General features: G+C 48.8%; 1 protein-coding gene across 1 annotated transcript in view; it reads right to left on the bottom strand.

Annotated features, from left to right (window-relative positions):
• Positions 1-16,504, bottom strand: part of LOC119963462 (rod cGMP-specific 3',5'-cyclic phosphodiesterase subunit beta-like) — a 77,011-nt gene that overhangs the window by 49,862 nt on the left and 10,645 nt on the right. The window contains exons 2-5 of the mRNA XM_038792623.1: positions 14,930-15,082; positions 14,747-14,836; positions 3,726-3,866; positions 317-391 (exon numbers count right to left, since the gene is read on the bottom strand). Of these exons, the coding sequence (XP_038648551.1) occupies positions 317-391; positions 3,726-3,866; positions 14,747-14,836; positions 14,930-15,082 (459 nt within the window). The remainder of the gene's footprint in view (positions 1-316; positions 392-3,725; positions 3,867-14,746; positions 14,837-14,929; positions 15,083-16,504) is intronic.

Here is a 16,504-nt window from a genome sequence, read left to right as displayed (position 1 = left end):
CCTTTTCATTGATGTTTGCAAATTGGTTGAGGCCGGACAATAGTGACAGGACATCATTAACTGGAAGGTACCTTTGTTGAGGTTATGTAATGATCATAACATTGATTGACAGGGGAGTCAAAGGTTATTCTGAGTAGGTGGGACTGTGGAGTTGAGGCCACAATCAGTTCAACTATGATTGTGTTGAATGAGGGAGCAGGTCAAGGGGCCAAATGGCCTACGCCCGTTCCAAATTTGTCTGTTTGTATACAAATGCAAGTCTTTCTTTTCATATCAGAATCCTCAAACATTCACACTGAATTAAGTTAAAACATACTCTGCCATCAGGTGTTTTGGGTCCTGCGTAAGGAGGGACTTCCCCCATCAGTATAGGCCACAAGTCAAAAAATTCCTGCAAATTAAATAAGAATTAGTCAGTTTTCTCTTATTATAAAGCAGTGTTAAAATTCATAGTTTATCTGAGGAAAGTAACAACACAACTGGAAGAGCTACTGCAAGGCAGGAGCATGCTTACAACCTTAAATTACACCATGAAGATAATAATCTGACATTTTGGGCGTGATCTAATGAAAAAAAGAGTTCATTCTGGGTGGGATAAGGAGGGTTGCGACCTAATGGCAATCTTCTTTAGGACCTCGATGAGGAAGGCCTCGCTGGGACCGCATTCACTTGCATTTCCTGCACAGAGGAGGTCCGCCCTGTCTACAGGAAGTGATCAGGGCGCCATTCAAAAATTGCCCCCCAATCTCACGACCGCCTGACGTGACTTCTGGATCCTCCCAACTCACCAGTTGGGGGGCCCTCGAGCCCCCTGCACCCCATCTCATACAGGCAGGGTACCCCTGGGCCCGATCCCCAGTATGGCCAAATTGCCAACTGGGCACCTTGGCACTGCCAGCCTGGCACCCTGGCAGTGCCAGGTTGACACCTGAGTGGCACTGCCAGAGTGCCCCAGTGGGACTGCCAGTGTGCCCAGGTGGCACTGCCAGGGTGCCATGCTGGCAGTGCCAAGGTGCCCAGGTGGCATCAGCAATGCCAGGTTGCTACTGTGCCCAGATAGCAAACACCCAGGGGCCTCCGATCACCTGGGAGAGACCCCTCCCCAAGTATCATTCCGCCTAGTCCCTGTTTGAGGGGGCCAGTGCTAAACGGTGCCCGACTCCTCGGCGAAGCCGGTAAATGCCGGGCGCTCATTCAATTTGGCATCGGCAGAGTTAAGTGAGCTTCGAAAGCTCACTTAACTCTGCAAGTCTGGGTCCCACCCATTACAAGCGTGACCACCACCGACAAACATAGAATTGGGGCCTCTCACAGCATCAACCGGCCGGATGTGATGCTGATTCTGGTGGGACGCGGCGGGTAAATCAGGTCCTTTGCTTTCCAGGTTATTTCAGGAAGATAAGATAACCTCTAAATGTTTCTGTTAAATCTCCAAGAGACAATTATCTGCTCAAACGCACCCAATGTCAGACAGACATAGAACTCAAATAAAAATTGCTTAGCTGGAGAAGAGAGGGAATGAGAGATTTTCATTCTATTCACCCGATAGGTTCACAAATTGGTTGGAGGGGTGGGGAGGTATGTATCCAAGCTGGAAGATAACATCACATTAAGAGAAACAAAAAGTACTGCAAATTGGACCAGGAATCTACAAAGGGACATAGACATAGATTAAGTGACTGATGAAAACTGTGGTAGATGGAGTTGCATGTGGGGATATGTGAGATCATCCGCTTTAGATGCAATAAAGTTGAATCAGGGCATTTTCTGAAAGGCATAAGTCTAAGAGCTATGGAGAAACAAAGGGATTTACCTCTCCATGCACAAAAATCATTAAACACTTGTGAACAAGTGCAAAACATAATCAACTTGGCTGACAGGAGTGGACATTTATCCAGGGAGTTGGAATATAAAGGGGAGGAAGTGATGCTTCAGTTAGCCGAGCCTTCGTCAGTTCCCACCTAATGTAGTTGCCCCACCTCGGGAGGGATTACGGCATCTTGGAGGGGGTACGGCGTAGATACATCAGAATGATATCAGGGCTTAAATAGTTAAATTGTAAAGAAAGGTTCTCTACATGGGGCTTGCTTTCCCTTACAATTAGAGGGTTGTGGTTTGGGTGTAAGCGTGGTGTTTAAAATAATAAGCAGATTTGATGGGATGGAATAAAACTGGGAATTGTTTCCAAACCAAGGGTAGTGAAAATCTGGAATTCTCTTCCTCATTCGACCATGGATGTTCGATAAATTCAAATTATCAAGACTAACGTCACCTACATATTTTTAATTTATAGTGGTTGGATTCTGATTTCTTTCCCCCCCCCATACTTGTAAGAAACTGAGGGCAGAATTTTAAAGATGGCGAGCGATTGGTGGTCGCCATCTCGCAATTCGGGGTTGAACACGCTACCGCTGACTCTCGTGACTACCCCTGCTATTTAAAGCTCACTTCCTTCTGGCCCCCCTTGGAAGGAAATCCTGCCCATGAGCCAATCATTCTTACATTATAAGCACTTATGTACAGAACTGTAATTTGGGTGACTGTTACCAAAATGCCCAGGTGGCCCGATGGTGGTTTTCTTAGGCCACGATTTAACTAAATGGGAACAACGTCCCATAGTGAGCGTGTTTACCTGTGTGCCTTCTGGTGCTCATAGCGCTGAGAAACACAACACTATATAACGGCACTCCCGTTAGATAGGGGGCCTCAACAGAGAATGCGCGGTCTACGCTGCACATAGCCTCGGTTTCTACACTGTTCTGCTCGCAGGAACTGCTCAATGTAGACAGAAATTGGGATGCCATTTTAAAATGGCGTCCCGAACTCTGGAGCCCCCGAAGCAATCCCTGACCCCTCTCACCCCAAGCCCCAACGCACTATGTGAGGCACCCCCACAATGGACGGGATTTACATCGCAACGGTCTTGTGAGATCGCGTTAGACCTTGTGAGGGGTTGCATGCTGGGTAGATCCTGGGAGCAGGTTTTTCTGGCTTCTATTGGCCAAATTGCGCCGTGGTGTGCTAAGCTTTCAGGCACTAGCACAAGTCCCAGCCCTTGTAGCTGACTACCCGAACATCACGTTTAAACAGGAGCCCAGGCCTCACAATTTCCAACTGTTGGATAAAGGCAGCATGAAACAAAGTAAAACACTCAAATGTCTATGAGGCATTCAGATAATCAACAAAACCAACAACTTAAGTTCAGACTGTCAGGGGCAGCATGGTGGTGCAGTGGGTTAGCCCTGTTGCCTCACGGCGCTGAGGTCCCAGGTTCGATCCCGGCTCTGGGTCACTGTCCGTGTGGAGTTTACACATTCTCCCCCTGTTTGCGTGGGTTTCACCCCCACGACCCAAAGATGTGCAAGGTAGGTGGATTGGCCATGTCAAATTGCCCCTTAATTGGAAAAAAATGAATTGGGTACACTAAATTTATATAAAAAGAAAGTTCAGACTGTCGATCACCTAATTGTTCAGTTTAAATAGTGGTCCTCCTGCACATTCAGTGGTTGAGATAACTGAGCGAGCACATCGTTAGAATGGCAAGGCTTCTGCAATCAAATGCAATGACAATCCAAAAATACCTATTGGCTATTGAAAATAAACGCTGTGACTCCAATATTCAGAATACACCACACGGATATTTTTCATGAGAGCCAATATCTGTCGCAGTGATTCACAATATCAAGGTACTTAAATCAACATAATATGCAAATTATGATCCAAACCTTCTGCTTGGTCATGTCTAGGAGTCCTACTGAATATCTCTCACAGTTCAGGTAGGCTCGGACTGTGTAAAGTGCCTTGTGAAACTGTCGCTCAATATCTGTCAGTTCTTCAAACACTTTGTTTGCAGACCATAAAAGAACCTGTAGGAATGGAAGAAGTAAAATTAAATTAGAATAAAGCAACTCAAAAGTATATCTGAGCAACACTTGAACCAGGCTTCCAGAGGGGCATATCATCTGGTCTCCTCTCCCCAGCCACAGCAATATACTAGGGTAGAACAGCAGGATTCAATGTACAACAAGTACCATTTAAAAATTAAATTAATGCACTCGGAGTTACAGTGTGGCCTCAGACATAGTCATAGAGGTTTACAGCATGGAAACAGGCCCTTGGCTCAACTTGTCCATGCCGCCCAGATTTAACCACTGAGCTAGTTCCAATTGCTCGCATTTGGCCCATATCCCTCTATACCCATCTTACCCATACCACTGAGCTAGTTCCAATTGCTCGCATTTGGCCCATATCCCTCTATACCCATCTTACCCATATAACTGTCTAAGTGCTTTTTAAAAGACAAAATTGTACCCGCCTCTACTACTGCATCTGGCACCCTCTGTGTGAAATATTTGTTTCCTCAGTAAAGGAGCTAATTTCAGGCTTTGAGTGATTTGCGTCCTCTAAGTGCAGCATAGCACTGGCCACGGAATTAGTTTAGATACCATTAGAAACCAGAATGAGATTAGATTGATAGACCTTCTCTAAAGAACAAAGAAACACTGACGGAGTGAGGCAGCAATGTATACATTATGCTTGAGAATTTAAGAAGGTTACCTCACCCAACGATGCATTTAACTTATTAATATCTTTTAATGATCCTTCCATGAAACACTGCAAATGCTTAGGTTGTGTGGCAGTGCCTCTGGCATTGGACGTTCATAAAGAGCTGTTTGCAAACTGAATAGGGCGGAGGAGTGGGCCTAGGTAGGGTGCTCTTTTAGAGAGTCAGTGCAGACTCAATGGCTTGACTCACCTCATTCTGCACTGCAGGGATTCTTTGGATCCACCAAAGCCTGTCCACTGTCTACAAAGCGCAGGTCAGGGGTGTGAGGAAATGCTCTCCACTTGCCTGGATGAGTGCAGCTCCAACAACACTCAAGAAACTTGACACCACCCAAGACAAAGCAGCCCACTTGACCAGCACCCCGTCCACTACTTTAAACATGTACTCCCTCCACCACTACTAGGTCACAGTGGCAGCAGTGTGCACCATCTTCAAGATGCACTGCAGAAACTCATTGGGCACGATTCAACTAAAAGGGAACAAAGTCCCGTAGCGAGTGCATTTAGCCGTTGTGGTGGTATGATTAACATAGCTGCCTGCCATTGGTGCAGAACACCGGCTTACCATTGGCCCTGGTCGGTCACGTGCCTCTCGACCGATTGGTTGAGACCAGTCATGTGACGGCTCCCCGATTGGTCGAGAGGCTGAGTTAACCCCGCCTCCAGGGCGAGGTATAAATACCCAGTACGCCCAGCGGTCGTCCATTTACTGTAGTCGACCGCAGGGCTAACATCTAGCTTATTAAAGCCTACTTTTGTACAGCAACTCGTCTCGCTTTCAATTGATGGTTCATCAATTTAATAAACTAGAATTTTGAAGATGGAGCTCCGGATCAAGCCCGAATGCCTCCGCATCAGCCCGCAAACTCAGAACGCTTCAGAAATCTTTAAACATTGGCTGGCATGTTTCGATGGATACCTGGCGTCCGCAAACAGCCCCCCCACCATGGCACAGAAGCTTCATATCCTCCACTCCAGCGTGGGCATGGCGGCCTACGCGATGATTGCGGAGGAAAAAGATTACGACGCGGCCATGGATAAGCTGAAAGGACAGTTTCTTAAACCAGTAAACAGAGTATTCGCCCGACATCTGCTGGCTACCAGACAACAGCTCCCCGGTGAGTCATTAGACGATTTTTACCAGGCCCTCGCTGTCCTGGGGAGGAATTGATCCTGCCTCCAAGTTTCAGCCACGGAACACATGGAACTTCTGATTAGAGATGCTTACGTGGCTGGGATGCAGTCTGCTGCTATCCGCCAGTGGATGCTGGAGAAAGACGACCTCAGCCTAACTGAGGCACGGACTCTCTCCACCTCCCTGGAGGTCGCCGATTTAAACGCCCGTGCCTATGTCCCCAGCCGCGCTGCAGCACCCTGGGCCTTCTGGCACGCTTCCCCACCGCCATCCGCCGCTCCCGATCCCCCTCAGGCCTGCGCCGCGGGGCCCCGCTGCTATTTCTCTGGGTTCGCTAAACACCCTTTCCCGCACTGCCCGACCCGCTCCGCCCTCTGTAAGAGCTGCGGGAGGAAGGGCCACTTTTCGACGGTCTGCCAGGCCAAATCGGTCGCTGCTGTACCGCGCAGCGACCGGGGACCCCCCCCCCCCCGGGCCTTTCCGGGCCCTTCCAGCACACCGCGCCAATCTCCCCCCCCCCCCCCGCCCCCGGGCCCCTGCGCCCGGCCTGCGCACCTCCCCCTCTCCTCCAGGCCCTTCCGGGCCCTTCCAGCGCACCGCGCAAATCCCTCACCCCCGCCCCCGGGCCCCTGCACCCGGCCTGCGCGCCTCTCTGCCCCCGGTCTCAGCCGCTCCGTTCGGCCCGCCGGCACCGCTAACCCCGCCCCCAGCAACCACGAGGGCCCTGCGGGCACCACCATCTTGGGCCCCGGACGCCACGTGCGGGTCCTGGGCACCGCCATCCTGGGGCCCCGACTCCACGTGCGGATCCTGGGCACCACCATCCTGGACTGGCACGCAAGGTTCTGCCAGCACCTACTCGGCCGACGACGACTACGACGATGGTTCTTCTCCACGGCTCGCGGCCATTCAACTCGACCAGTCACGGCCACGCATGCTCGCCAAAATAACGACGCTGATCCACCTCAATGGCCACGAGACGGGCTGCCTGCTGGACTCCGGGAGCACGGAAAGCTTCGTTCACCCTACCATGGTAAGACGCTGCGCGCTCCCTGTCCATCCTGTAAAACACAAAATCGGGTTAGCCTCAGGTTCGTACTCCGTCCGCATCACCGGCTGCTGCATCGCGGACCTCATGGTCCAAGGGAAGGTTTTTAAAAATTACAAATTCCTTGTCCTCCCCGACCTTTGCGCACCGGCACTCCTAGGACTTGACTTCCAGTGCAACCTGCAGAGCTTGACCTTCCAATTCGGCGGCCCTATACCCCCCTCACTGTCTTCAGCCTCGCGTCCCTCAAAGTGGACCCCACTCCTTGTTTGCTAATCTCACCCCCGATTGCAAACCCGTTGCGACACAGAGCAGACGGTACAGCGCCCAGGACCGGACCTTCATCAGGTCCGAGGTCCAGAGGTTGCTGAAGGAAGGGGTCATCGAGGCCAGCAACAGTCCCTGGCGAGCCCAAGTGCTGGTGGTCCGGACTGGGGAGAAAAACCGGATGGTCATCGACTATAGCCAGACCATCAACTGGTTTATGCAACTGGACGCGTATCCTCTCCCCGTATTTCCGCCATGGTAAACGATATCGCGAAATACAAAGTCTTCTCCACTGTGGACCTCAAGTCCACCTATCACCAGCTCCCCACCCGCGCGAGTGACGCAAGTACACCGCGTTCGAGGCTGATGGGGGCCTCTACCAATTCCTTAGGGTTCCATTCGGTGTCACAAATGGGGTCTCGGTCTTCCAACGGGAGATGGACCGAATGGTCGACAAGTACGGATTACGGGCTACCTTCCCGTACCTCGATAATGTCATCATCTGCGGCCACGACCAGCAGGACCATGACACCAGCCTCCGGAAATTCCTCCAAACCGCAAAACTCCTTAACCTAACTTACAATAAGGATAAGTGCGTGTTTGGCACCGACCGTCTAGCCATCCTCGGCTACGTAGTGCGTAACGGAGTGATAGGCCCCGACCCTGAACGCATGCGCCCCCTGATGGAACTCCCTCTCCCCAATACCCTCAAATCCCTTCAACGCTGCCTGGGTTTCTTCGCTTACTACGCCCAATGGGTTCCCAATTACGCCGACAAGGCCCGTCCCCTCATTCAAACCACGACCTTCCCGCCGTCGACAGAGGCCTGCCAGGCCTTTAGCCGCATCAAAGCGGACATCACAAAGGCCACGATGCGCGCCATCGATGAGTCCCTCCCCTTCCAGGTCGAGAGCGACGCATCAGAAGTAGCTCTGGCGGTCACCCTGAACCAAGCGGGCAGTCCCGTGGCCTTCTTCTCCAGAACCCTCCAGGCTTCCGAACTCTGCCACTCCTCATGGAAAAGGAAGCCCAGGCCATAGTCGAAGCTGTGCATCGAACCTGATGCCCTGTCCCGCGGTACCGCCTCCACTCCCTCCACGCGGACCTCTGCCATCCAGGGGTGACCCGTTTCTACCATTTCATAAAGGCCCGCAACCTGCCTTTCTCCATCGAGGAAGTCAGGACAGTAACCCATGACTGCCACATCTGCGCAGAGTGCAAACCGCACTTCTACCGCCCCGAGCGCGCACATCTGATCAAAGCATCCCGCCCCTTCGAACGTCTCAGCATTGACTTCAAGGGGCCCCTTCCCTCTAGCAACCGCAACATTTACTTCCTGGCGGTAATCGACGAATACTCCCGCTTCCCCTTCGCCATTCCCTGGCCCGACATGACCACATCGACCGTCATTAAGGCCCTCCTCTCCATCTTCTCTCTGTTCGGCTACCCCGCATACATACATAGCGATTGGGGGTCCTCATTTATCAGCGACGAGCTGCGTCAATTCCTGCTCAACAGGGGCGTTGCCTCTAGCAGGATGACCAGCTATAACCCTTGGGGTAACGGACAGGTCGAGTGGGAGAATGGTACCATCTGGAAGACCATACTACTGGCCCTCCGGTCCAGAGATCTCCCTATTTCCCAATGGCAAGAGGTTATCCCCGATGCCCTACATTCTATCCGCTCACTCCTCTGTACCACAACAAATCAGACACCTCATGAACGTCTTCTTGTTTTCCCCAGGAAGTCGTCCTCCGGATTCCCTCTCCTGACGTGGCTGGCCGCCCCCGGACCCATCTTGCTCCGGAAGCATGTGCGGGTGCACAAGTCCGACCCGTTGGTGGAACAAGTCCAGTCACTCCATGCTAACCCGCAGTATGCGTACGTGGAGTACCCTGACGGTCGGCAGGACACGGTCTCCCTCCGGGACCTGGCACCCGTCGGCGTGCGGCCTTCCCCCCCCTTCACCACAGACCCCCCCCTGTTTTTTTTCCCCCAGCGCCCCACCCAGGCCACCCCTTCCCCATCCATGGTGTCTCCACCACCAGCCCGGGTGACGAGACAGTTCAAGGACCATCGCTCCCGGACTCCAGGACATCAGCGGAACCACCGCCATCGGTTGAACCAACATCACCAACTCCACTGCGGCGGTCTGCCAGGACGTCACAGGCAACGAAAAGGCTGATTGAGTCTATTTAATTTTCAACAACACCATGGACCTTGTATGGACAATATGTACTATTGTTAAATGTCTGGGCCAGTGGGAAGCCAAACCCTTTTTTTTTCCCTTCTCTGGCTACTACTCATACCACCAGTTCTCTGCCCCCCCCCCCCAGCTCTCATTGATACCCACCCCCCCCGGCTTCTTTCTCCACAAGGGGTGAATGTGGTGGTATGATTAATATAGCTGCCTGCCATTGGTGCAGAACACCGGCTTACCATTGGCCCTGGTCGGTCATGTGCCTCTCGACCGATTGGTTGAGACCAGTCATGTGACGGCTCCCCGATTGGTCGAGAGGCGGAGTTAACCCCGCCTCCAGCGCGAGGTATAAATACCCAGTACGCCCGGCGGTCGTCCATTTACTGTAGTCGACCGCAGGGCTAACATCTAGCTTATTAAAGCCTACTTTTGCACAGCAACTCATCTCGTGTTCAATTGATGGTTCATCAGCCGTGTGTTTCCCAGCGCTCGCGGCCCCAAGAAACACATGGCTATACAACGCTACTCATGTTAAATGAGGGACCTCAGCGGGGAATGCGCAGTCGAGGCCGCACATAGTCCCATTTTCAACACCGGGGAGTTGCACTCGCCGGAACTCCTCAGAACAACGAGACATTGGAAATGATGTCCTGATCTCCGAGGCCCCTGATGCGTCACCTGATCCCCCAAGCTCCAACACACTATGGGAGGGTCTCCAGTAACTCCCCCCCCATACTCCCCCCCCCCCCCCAACATCCACGTGGACACACACAACAGGGTGCCACCAGGGTACCACCATGCCCAAAAGGTATGCACCTGGGAACCTCCGATCCTCTGGGAGATCCCCATGAATCCGTCTGGTCCCCATTTGTGGGGACCAGTGCTGAATGGCGCTTGCCCGAGTCTCCAAGACGAAGGGGATAGACCCCTGGGTCCCCCGGCTTTTATCGGCCATGCTGCACCACGGCAAGCTGCTTTTTGAGCGCAGCATAGCCATTGGATCACGCCCATCAAGTCTCCTCAGACAGCACCTTCTAAATCCGTGACATCTACCCATCGAAAGGACAAGGGCAGCAAATGCATGGAACACGAGCACCTGAAATGTCCCCTCTAAGTAACACACCATCGTGACTTGGAACTAGAACATCATCCCTTCACTATCATTTTGTCAGAATCCCTCTCCAAAAGCTCTGTGGGTATACCTGCAGCAGTTCAAGGGATGGCTCATTTGCACTTTCTTAAGGACAATTAGGGATGGGTAATAAATACTGGCCTTGCCCACTACATCCACATTCCATGATTGATGAAAAAATTAGAAATAGGGCCTTAGTGATATGTGCGCACAATCACTGACACAGGCTATCTGTTCTAATTGCATAGCTGCCATGCATTACATGGCACTGAAAACATCGGGCATGGAACAAACTGGATGTGTCCAGGAAATCGAGGAATGCAATATCGACCCAACTGCTTGGGCAGGGGGAAGACAAGATTTTTTAAAAATTCATCGGATGTGGCCGTTGATTTATTGGAGATGGTCGTTGTGTGGCATGAATGTTACTTGGCACTTATCAGCCCAAGCCTCATTGATGAAGCAGCTGAAGATGGTTGAGCCGAGAACATTACCCTGAATTATTGCATTCTTTACACCCGAGTGTAAAATTAGTTTCTGAAGAGCAGAATGCTCTATTCTGTGGTCTAAGCAGCGGTTGCAACTAATAAATATTTCAAATTATAGATGCATATATTTTAAAAACCATTGCTCTGGGGCCAAGGTAAGCAGGACTGCTCCCCTGACAGCTTAGTGTTCCAATCCTTCCTCACCTCGGTTGCCACGATAAACTCCTTACTCTTCTGAAGGGTACGTGAGAATGTTTAAAATGATGACAGGTTTAGGTGACATAAATAGAGAGAAACTGTTCCCAATGGCAGGAAAATCAAAATCCACAGGGCACAGAATTAAGCTGATTGGCAAAGGAACCAGGGGAATTCTTTTTCACCCTGCGAGCAGCTGGGGTTCGGAATGTTCTGCCCTGCTGGGAAAATTGATTCAATAGTAGTTTTCAAAAGGGCATTGTATAAATGTTTGAAGGACAAACGTCTTGCACGGATTTGGCAAGAGAGTCTGAAAGTGTGACTAAATGAATTGCTCTTTGGAACAGCCATCCTACTAATGCGACCGGGGCGGGGGGTGGGGGGGGTTTGCTGAATGGCCTTCTTCTACAGTTCTATAATTCTATGAAAAGATTGTTAGCTGAAGATCGTCAGCTGTGAATTGGAGGTAATCTTGTCATTTGGATAGGGAACTGAATGGAATGTATGAAGCAGAGTGTCAAGTTAAACAGACCTTCCTGGAATGACGGGAACGACAGATTCTGCCCAAGGGTTACAAAAGGACGTGAATTAAGTGGGTGGAACAATTACAGTTGCAATTTGACAAAGAAACATGAAAGAACTTTCATTTATGTAGCGCCTTTCACAACCCCTGAATGTCCCTAGGCGCTTAGGATTTAGGAACTGTTTATTGACACGTGTACCGAGGTACAGTGAAAAGTATTTTTCTGCGTACTGCTCAAATAGATCATTTGCACATGAAAAGAAAATACATAATAGGGCAACACAAGGTACACAATGTAAATGCACAGTGAAGCATACAGAAGTGTAGTGTAATCAGATAAGTCCAGAAGAGGGTCGTTTAGGAGCCTGGTAACAGTGGGGAAGAAGCTGTTTTTGAATCTGTTCATGTGTGTTGTCAAGCGTTTGTAACTCCTGTCTGATGGAAGAAGTTGGAAGAGTGAGTAAGCCGGGTGGGAGGGGCCGAAGAAGTACTTCTGAAGTATAACCGCTATCATAACATAGGGAAACACAGCTGCCAAGTTGCACGAGGCAAGGTCCCACAATCTACGAGATAAATGGACAGTTGATCTATTTCTCGTGGTGTTGGTTAAGAGATTAATTTTAGTTCGGACAGCAGGAATTTTTGAATCAGAGTCTGGAGTGCTACCAGTGATAAAACAAAGTGTGACGTAGCAGAGTATGGGCATAGGAATGATCAAGACCAGTATAGTCCAATGAGAGGGTAGGGTGTGAGCAATCAAGGGACATTGGTCAACCAAGAAGTGTAGGGATCCATATGCATACGTCATTCTGCTACACTAGCAGACATGTAATTTCTCTATTTTCTTTACAGTGTGCTTGCTTCATCACAATGAGGACTGAGGCCTCCTATAAATAGCACCCGAGTACGTCACCAACTCAGAAGCAAGAGTCAATGCAAAAATGAGCAAGCCCAAATTTGTTATTTTTAAAAATAAATTTAGAGCACCCAATTCATTTTTTCATATTAAGGGGCAATTTAGCGTGGTCAATCTGCACGTCTTTGGGTTGTGGGGGCGAAACCCATGGAAACACGCGGAGAATGTGCAAACTCCAGATGGACAGTGACCCAGATCCGGGATCAAACCTGGGACCTCGGCGCCGTGAGGCAGCAAGGCTAACCCACTGCGCCATCGTTCTTTCCTCCAAGCCCAAATTTCTAGGCCAATGTGTTTAAAAGGGAGAAAGATATTCACTTCACAAATAAGAATATTGAGGAATATATGAAATGAAAAATGAAAAACGCTTATTGTCACAAGTAGGCTTCAAATGAAGTTACTGTGAAAAGCCCTAGTAGCCACATTCTGGCGCCTGTTCGGGGAGGCTGGTATGAGAATTGAACCGTGCTGCTGGCCTGCCTTGGTCTGCTTTCAAAGCTAGCGATTTAGTCCTGTGCTGAACCAGCCCCAGTCTCCATATAGGGAGGAGAGGAAGAATTGGAATGAGAAAGGTGGCCTAAATAGTTTACTCCTATCCCTATTAGGAAACTGACTCAGTAAAGGTGCTCATTTTTCCAAATTTACTGAGCTGGTGTTGGATAACTTAGGTATATATAGAGTTTATTTTGTGCATTATCAGTGGGCTATTTTCCATTCCATTAACATTCCCCATTACAGGATATAAAATATATTCCATAATAATGGTCATCATGGGAAAAAAACATTCATGCAGTTGGTTAATTGACAATGGTTGGATTGTGATATTTTCATCCCACACTTATAAGAAACCTAGGGTAGAATTTTAAGGATGGCGAGCAGCAAGAGTTGGCGTGTGACACCCTACCCTCGAACACCCACTGCTATTTAACACTCACTTAAGCATTGATTAGCAATTGGCGGGACTTCCATCCTCCCTTGGCATGAAGTCGCACCCATGGAAATTGCCGGCTAATCAGATTGGCCGACAGGTCTCCAACCTAGCAAGACACAGTGCTGCAGTGGCCAGAAGTGGTACTACAATGCTCTGCCTGGAGCTAAGTTCCAGGACCATTGGAAAGGTATGTCCCCAGGGTACCGGAGGTGGGAGGGTAGGAGACGCCTCGGCGGTGGGTCCCCCCCCCCCCCCTCCGGGAGCAGTAGATCAGGCGAGAAGGCCCAAGATGAAGAAAGATTTTTTTCTCTGTTTCCTAACCTCCCTGCACCTGCTCCCACTAGCCTAAAAATGAAGTGCCCAAGTGGGATATTGTGTCTCAGAACCCGGGCGGGGTTACAGCACTCCGTCCCTAGAACTAACAATGTGTTGTTTCTGACCACAAACTATCTGCAAACTCTTCAAAATCTTGATCAAGCACCCCAATTCTTGGTAATGCGGATCACCTTAAAATACCATAAATTGGTATATAGGGGCAGCATGTAGCACAGTGGTTAGCACTGTGGCTTCACAGCACCAGCGTGCCAGGTTCTATTCCCGGTTTGGGTCACTGTCTGTGCAGAGTCTGCACATTCTCCCTGTGTCTGCATGGGCTTCCTCCGGGTGCTCCAGTTTCCTCCCACAAGTCCTGAAAGACGTGTTGTTAGATAATTTGGACATTCTGAATTCTCCCTATGTGTACCCGAACAGGCGCCCGAATGTGGCGACTAGGAGCTTTTCACAGTACCTTCATTGCAGTGTTAATGTAAGCCTACTTGTGACAATAAAATTATTATTATTATAAGTCAATCCAGTGCATAAGGCGACCCCAGATTTCCCGACCATGCTTGCTATATTAGTCAATGCTCTTTTCATCCACAGTATGTTGTACTTGTAATCATAGTCAGTCTCAATTTTTCACCGCACATTTACCAGTGCCTTATAACTGAGCTGCGCTCCGAAAGCTCGTCTTTGAAACAAACCTGTTGGACTTTAACCTGGTGTTGTAAGACTTCTTACTGTGCTCACCCCAGTCCAACGCCGGCATCTCCACATTATAACTGATGGCAAAGAATCAAGTAGGTAATTCAGGTTGTAATGCAAAGCTGTGCAAGAGTTTAAGACAGGCCCACTCTTTGCATTGGATGCAGGCCACATTTCAAATGGTGAGCACCCATACCCACGCCGCCACTGACTTTTATTACTGACACATAAATCCATGACAGTTTTTGGAGGGACTTTCCAAGGCTTTGTAAGTCAACTTATATGTCAAAATCTATAGCATCCAAAAGGAATTTTTCTTTACCTGGCCTCTCCTTGTTTCACAGTTATGAAGGTAGCTCAGATGATAGATTTTCAGGTTCAAGGTGGCAAAGTTGAGGTATTTCAAAAAAAGCTGAAAAGAAAATTTGACCATCCATAAACAAATTGTCACAAACACATTTGTTTTATGTTTCAATCCGCTCCAACGTATATGTGAAAGACTTACATCTTCATCTTCTTCAGTGAAACAAGGTCCGCCTATCTTATTGGTCGCCATGATCACGGCGACGACATCTTTACCATTCATTATGGGGGTGGCAAGTACACACTTTGTTTCGTATTCCGTCAGTTCATCCACAAATGTGCTGTAAGTGCTGGACTAATTTCCAAGGAAGAAACAAACTGATGTTAGTATTTTGTGGAAGGATGTCAATCTAGACAAAGTAAAGAGTAAAACGATACAATGAGAAAATTTATGTTTTTTTTTTAAATGAAGTGATCTCCAACCCCAAACTTTCCTGTCCAGACTTGATGAGAGCCTTTGTTTTACACTCTGAGACTGCTATCCACTCCATATCATAATACTGATCCTTAGGCTTTTACTAATCCAATTGTGTTAATCAGCATACACTGTATATTTACTTTGTTAATAATAATTTATCACTTTTAAGGTACCTTGGCTCTATTTCCTTTCTTAGACCTTGATCCCCATACTATGCCCAATCCTATGAATAGTATTCTCAGAAACCTCTGTCAATATCTCTGAAAGTATCTATTTAAGGATGCAAGAGAGCTGACCTCCAATTTTGCTTGTTCCCCGCTACTGATGTTTAAAGAAGTATCCCGCCACTATGAAGAGTGGAAATCAGTGAAGGCAATCTCACATTTGGATGTGCCCAATAGTTCTCAGCATTAAACAATCAAGCATTGAGACGTTAAGACTTAACCACCGTCAAATTTCCTTGGGTGGGTGGAGCTGTTACAAGAGGGCATAACTATAAGGTTCAGGGTGAGAGATATAGGAGGGATGTCCAAGGTAGGTTCTTTACTCAGAGCGTGGTTAGGGTGTGGAATGGACTGCCTGCTGTGATAGTGGAGTCGGGCACTTTAGGAACTTTCAAGCGGTTATTGGATAGGCACATGGAGCACACCAGAATGACAGGGAGTGGGATAGCTTGATCTTGGTTTTAGACAATACTCGGCACAACATCGAGGGCCGAAGGGCCTGTTCTGTGCTGTACTGTTTTATGTTCTAAATAAGCGCCACGAGGAGTATTGCAGATTCCATCTACTGTCCACATTTACATTTACACGTTGGACATATGCAGGACTCACCAAGACACTGCATTTATTCCAATTCGAGCAAAATCCCCAAATACAGCTAAAACCTGAAAAACATTCAAGTCACTTATTGCCCACATTTGAATACCACCATTATTGATCTTTACTTGAATTCCAAAAACTGCTTGATGGATCAGACCAATTCTGGCCTTTGTATTATAAAGAGACCAGGCGAACTGAAGAAGGTGCGAAATAAAATGTAGCAGAACTGAGAAAGCTCTTTCCCAGAGAGGACTGAACAGATTACTTGTAAAAGAGAAGGCTGAGGGAACACTTAATATGGAGAAGTAATCTTCCCATATGAGACCTTTACAATTATGGTGTTTGATTGGGTAGAAGATGTTTCCATTTGTAGTGGAGGTCAAAACTACACGCCAAAATATAAGATAGCCACCAACAATTCCAGTAGGAATTCACGAAAAGCTCCTTTCCCAAAGCATGGTTAAAATATGGGTCTCAC

Source organism: Scyliorhinus canicula, chromosome 3 (genome assembly GCF_902713615.1).
Source record: "Scyliorhinus canicula chromosome 3, sScyCan1.1, whole genome shotgun sequence".
In the NCBI taxonomy this organism is placed as follows: Eukaryota; Metazoa; Chordata; class Chondrichthyes; order Carcharhiniformes; family Scyliorhinidae; genus Scyliorhinus; species Scyliorhinus canicula.
This window is presented reverse-complemented; position numbering and strand designations above follow the sequence as displayed.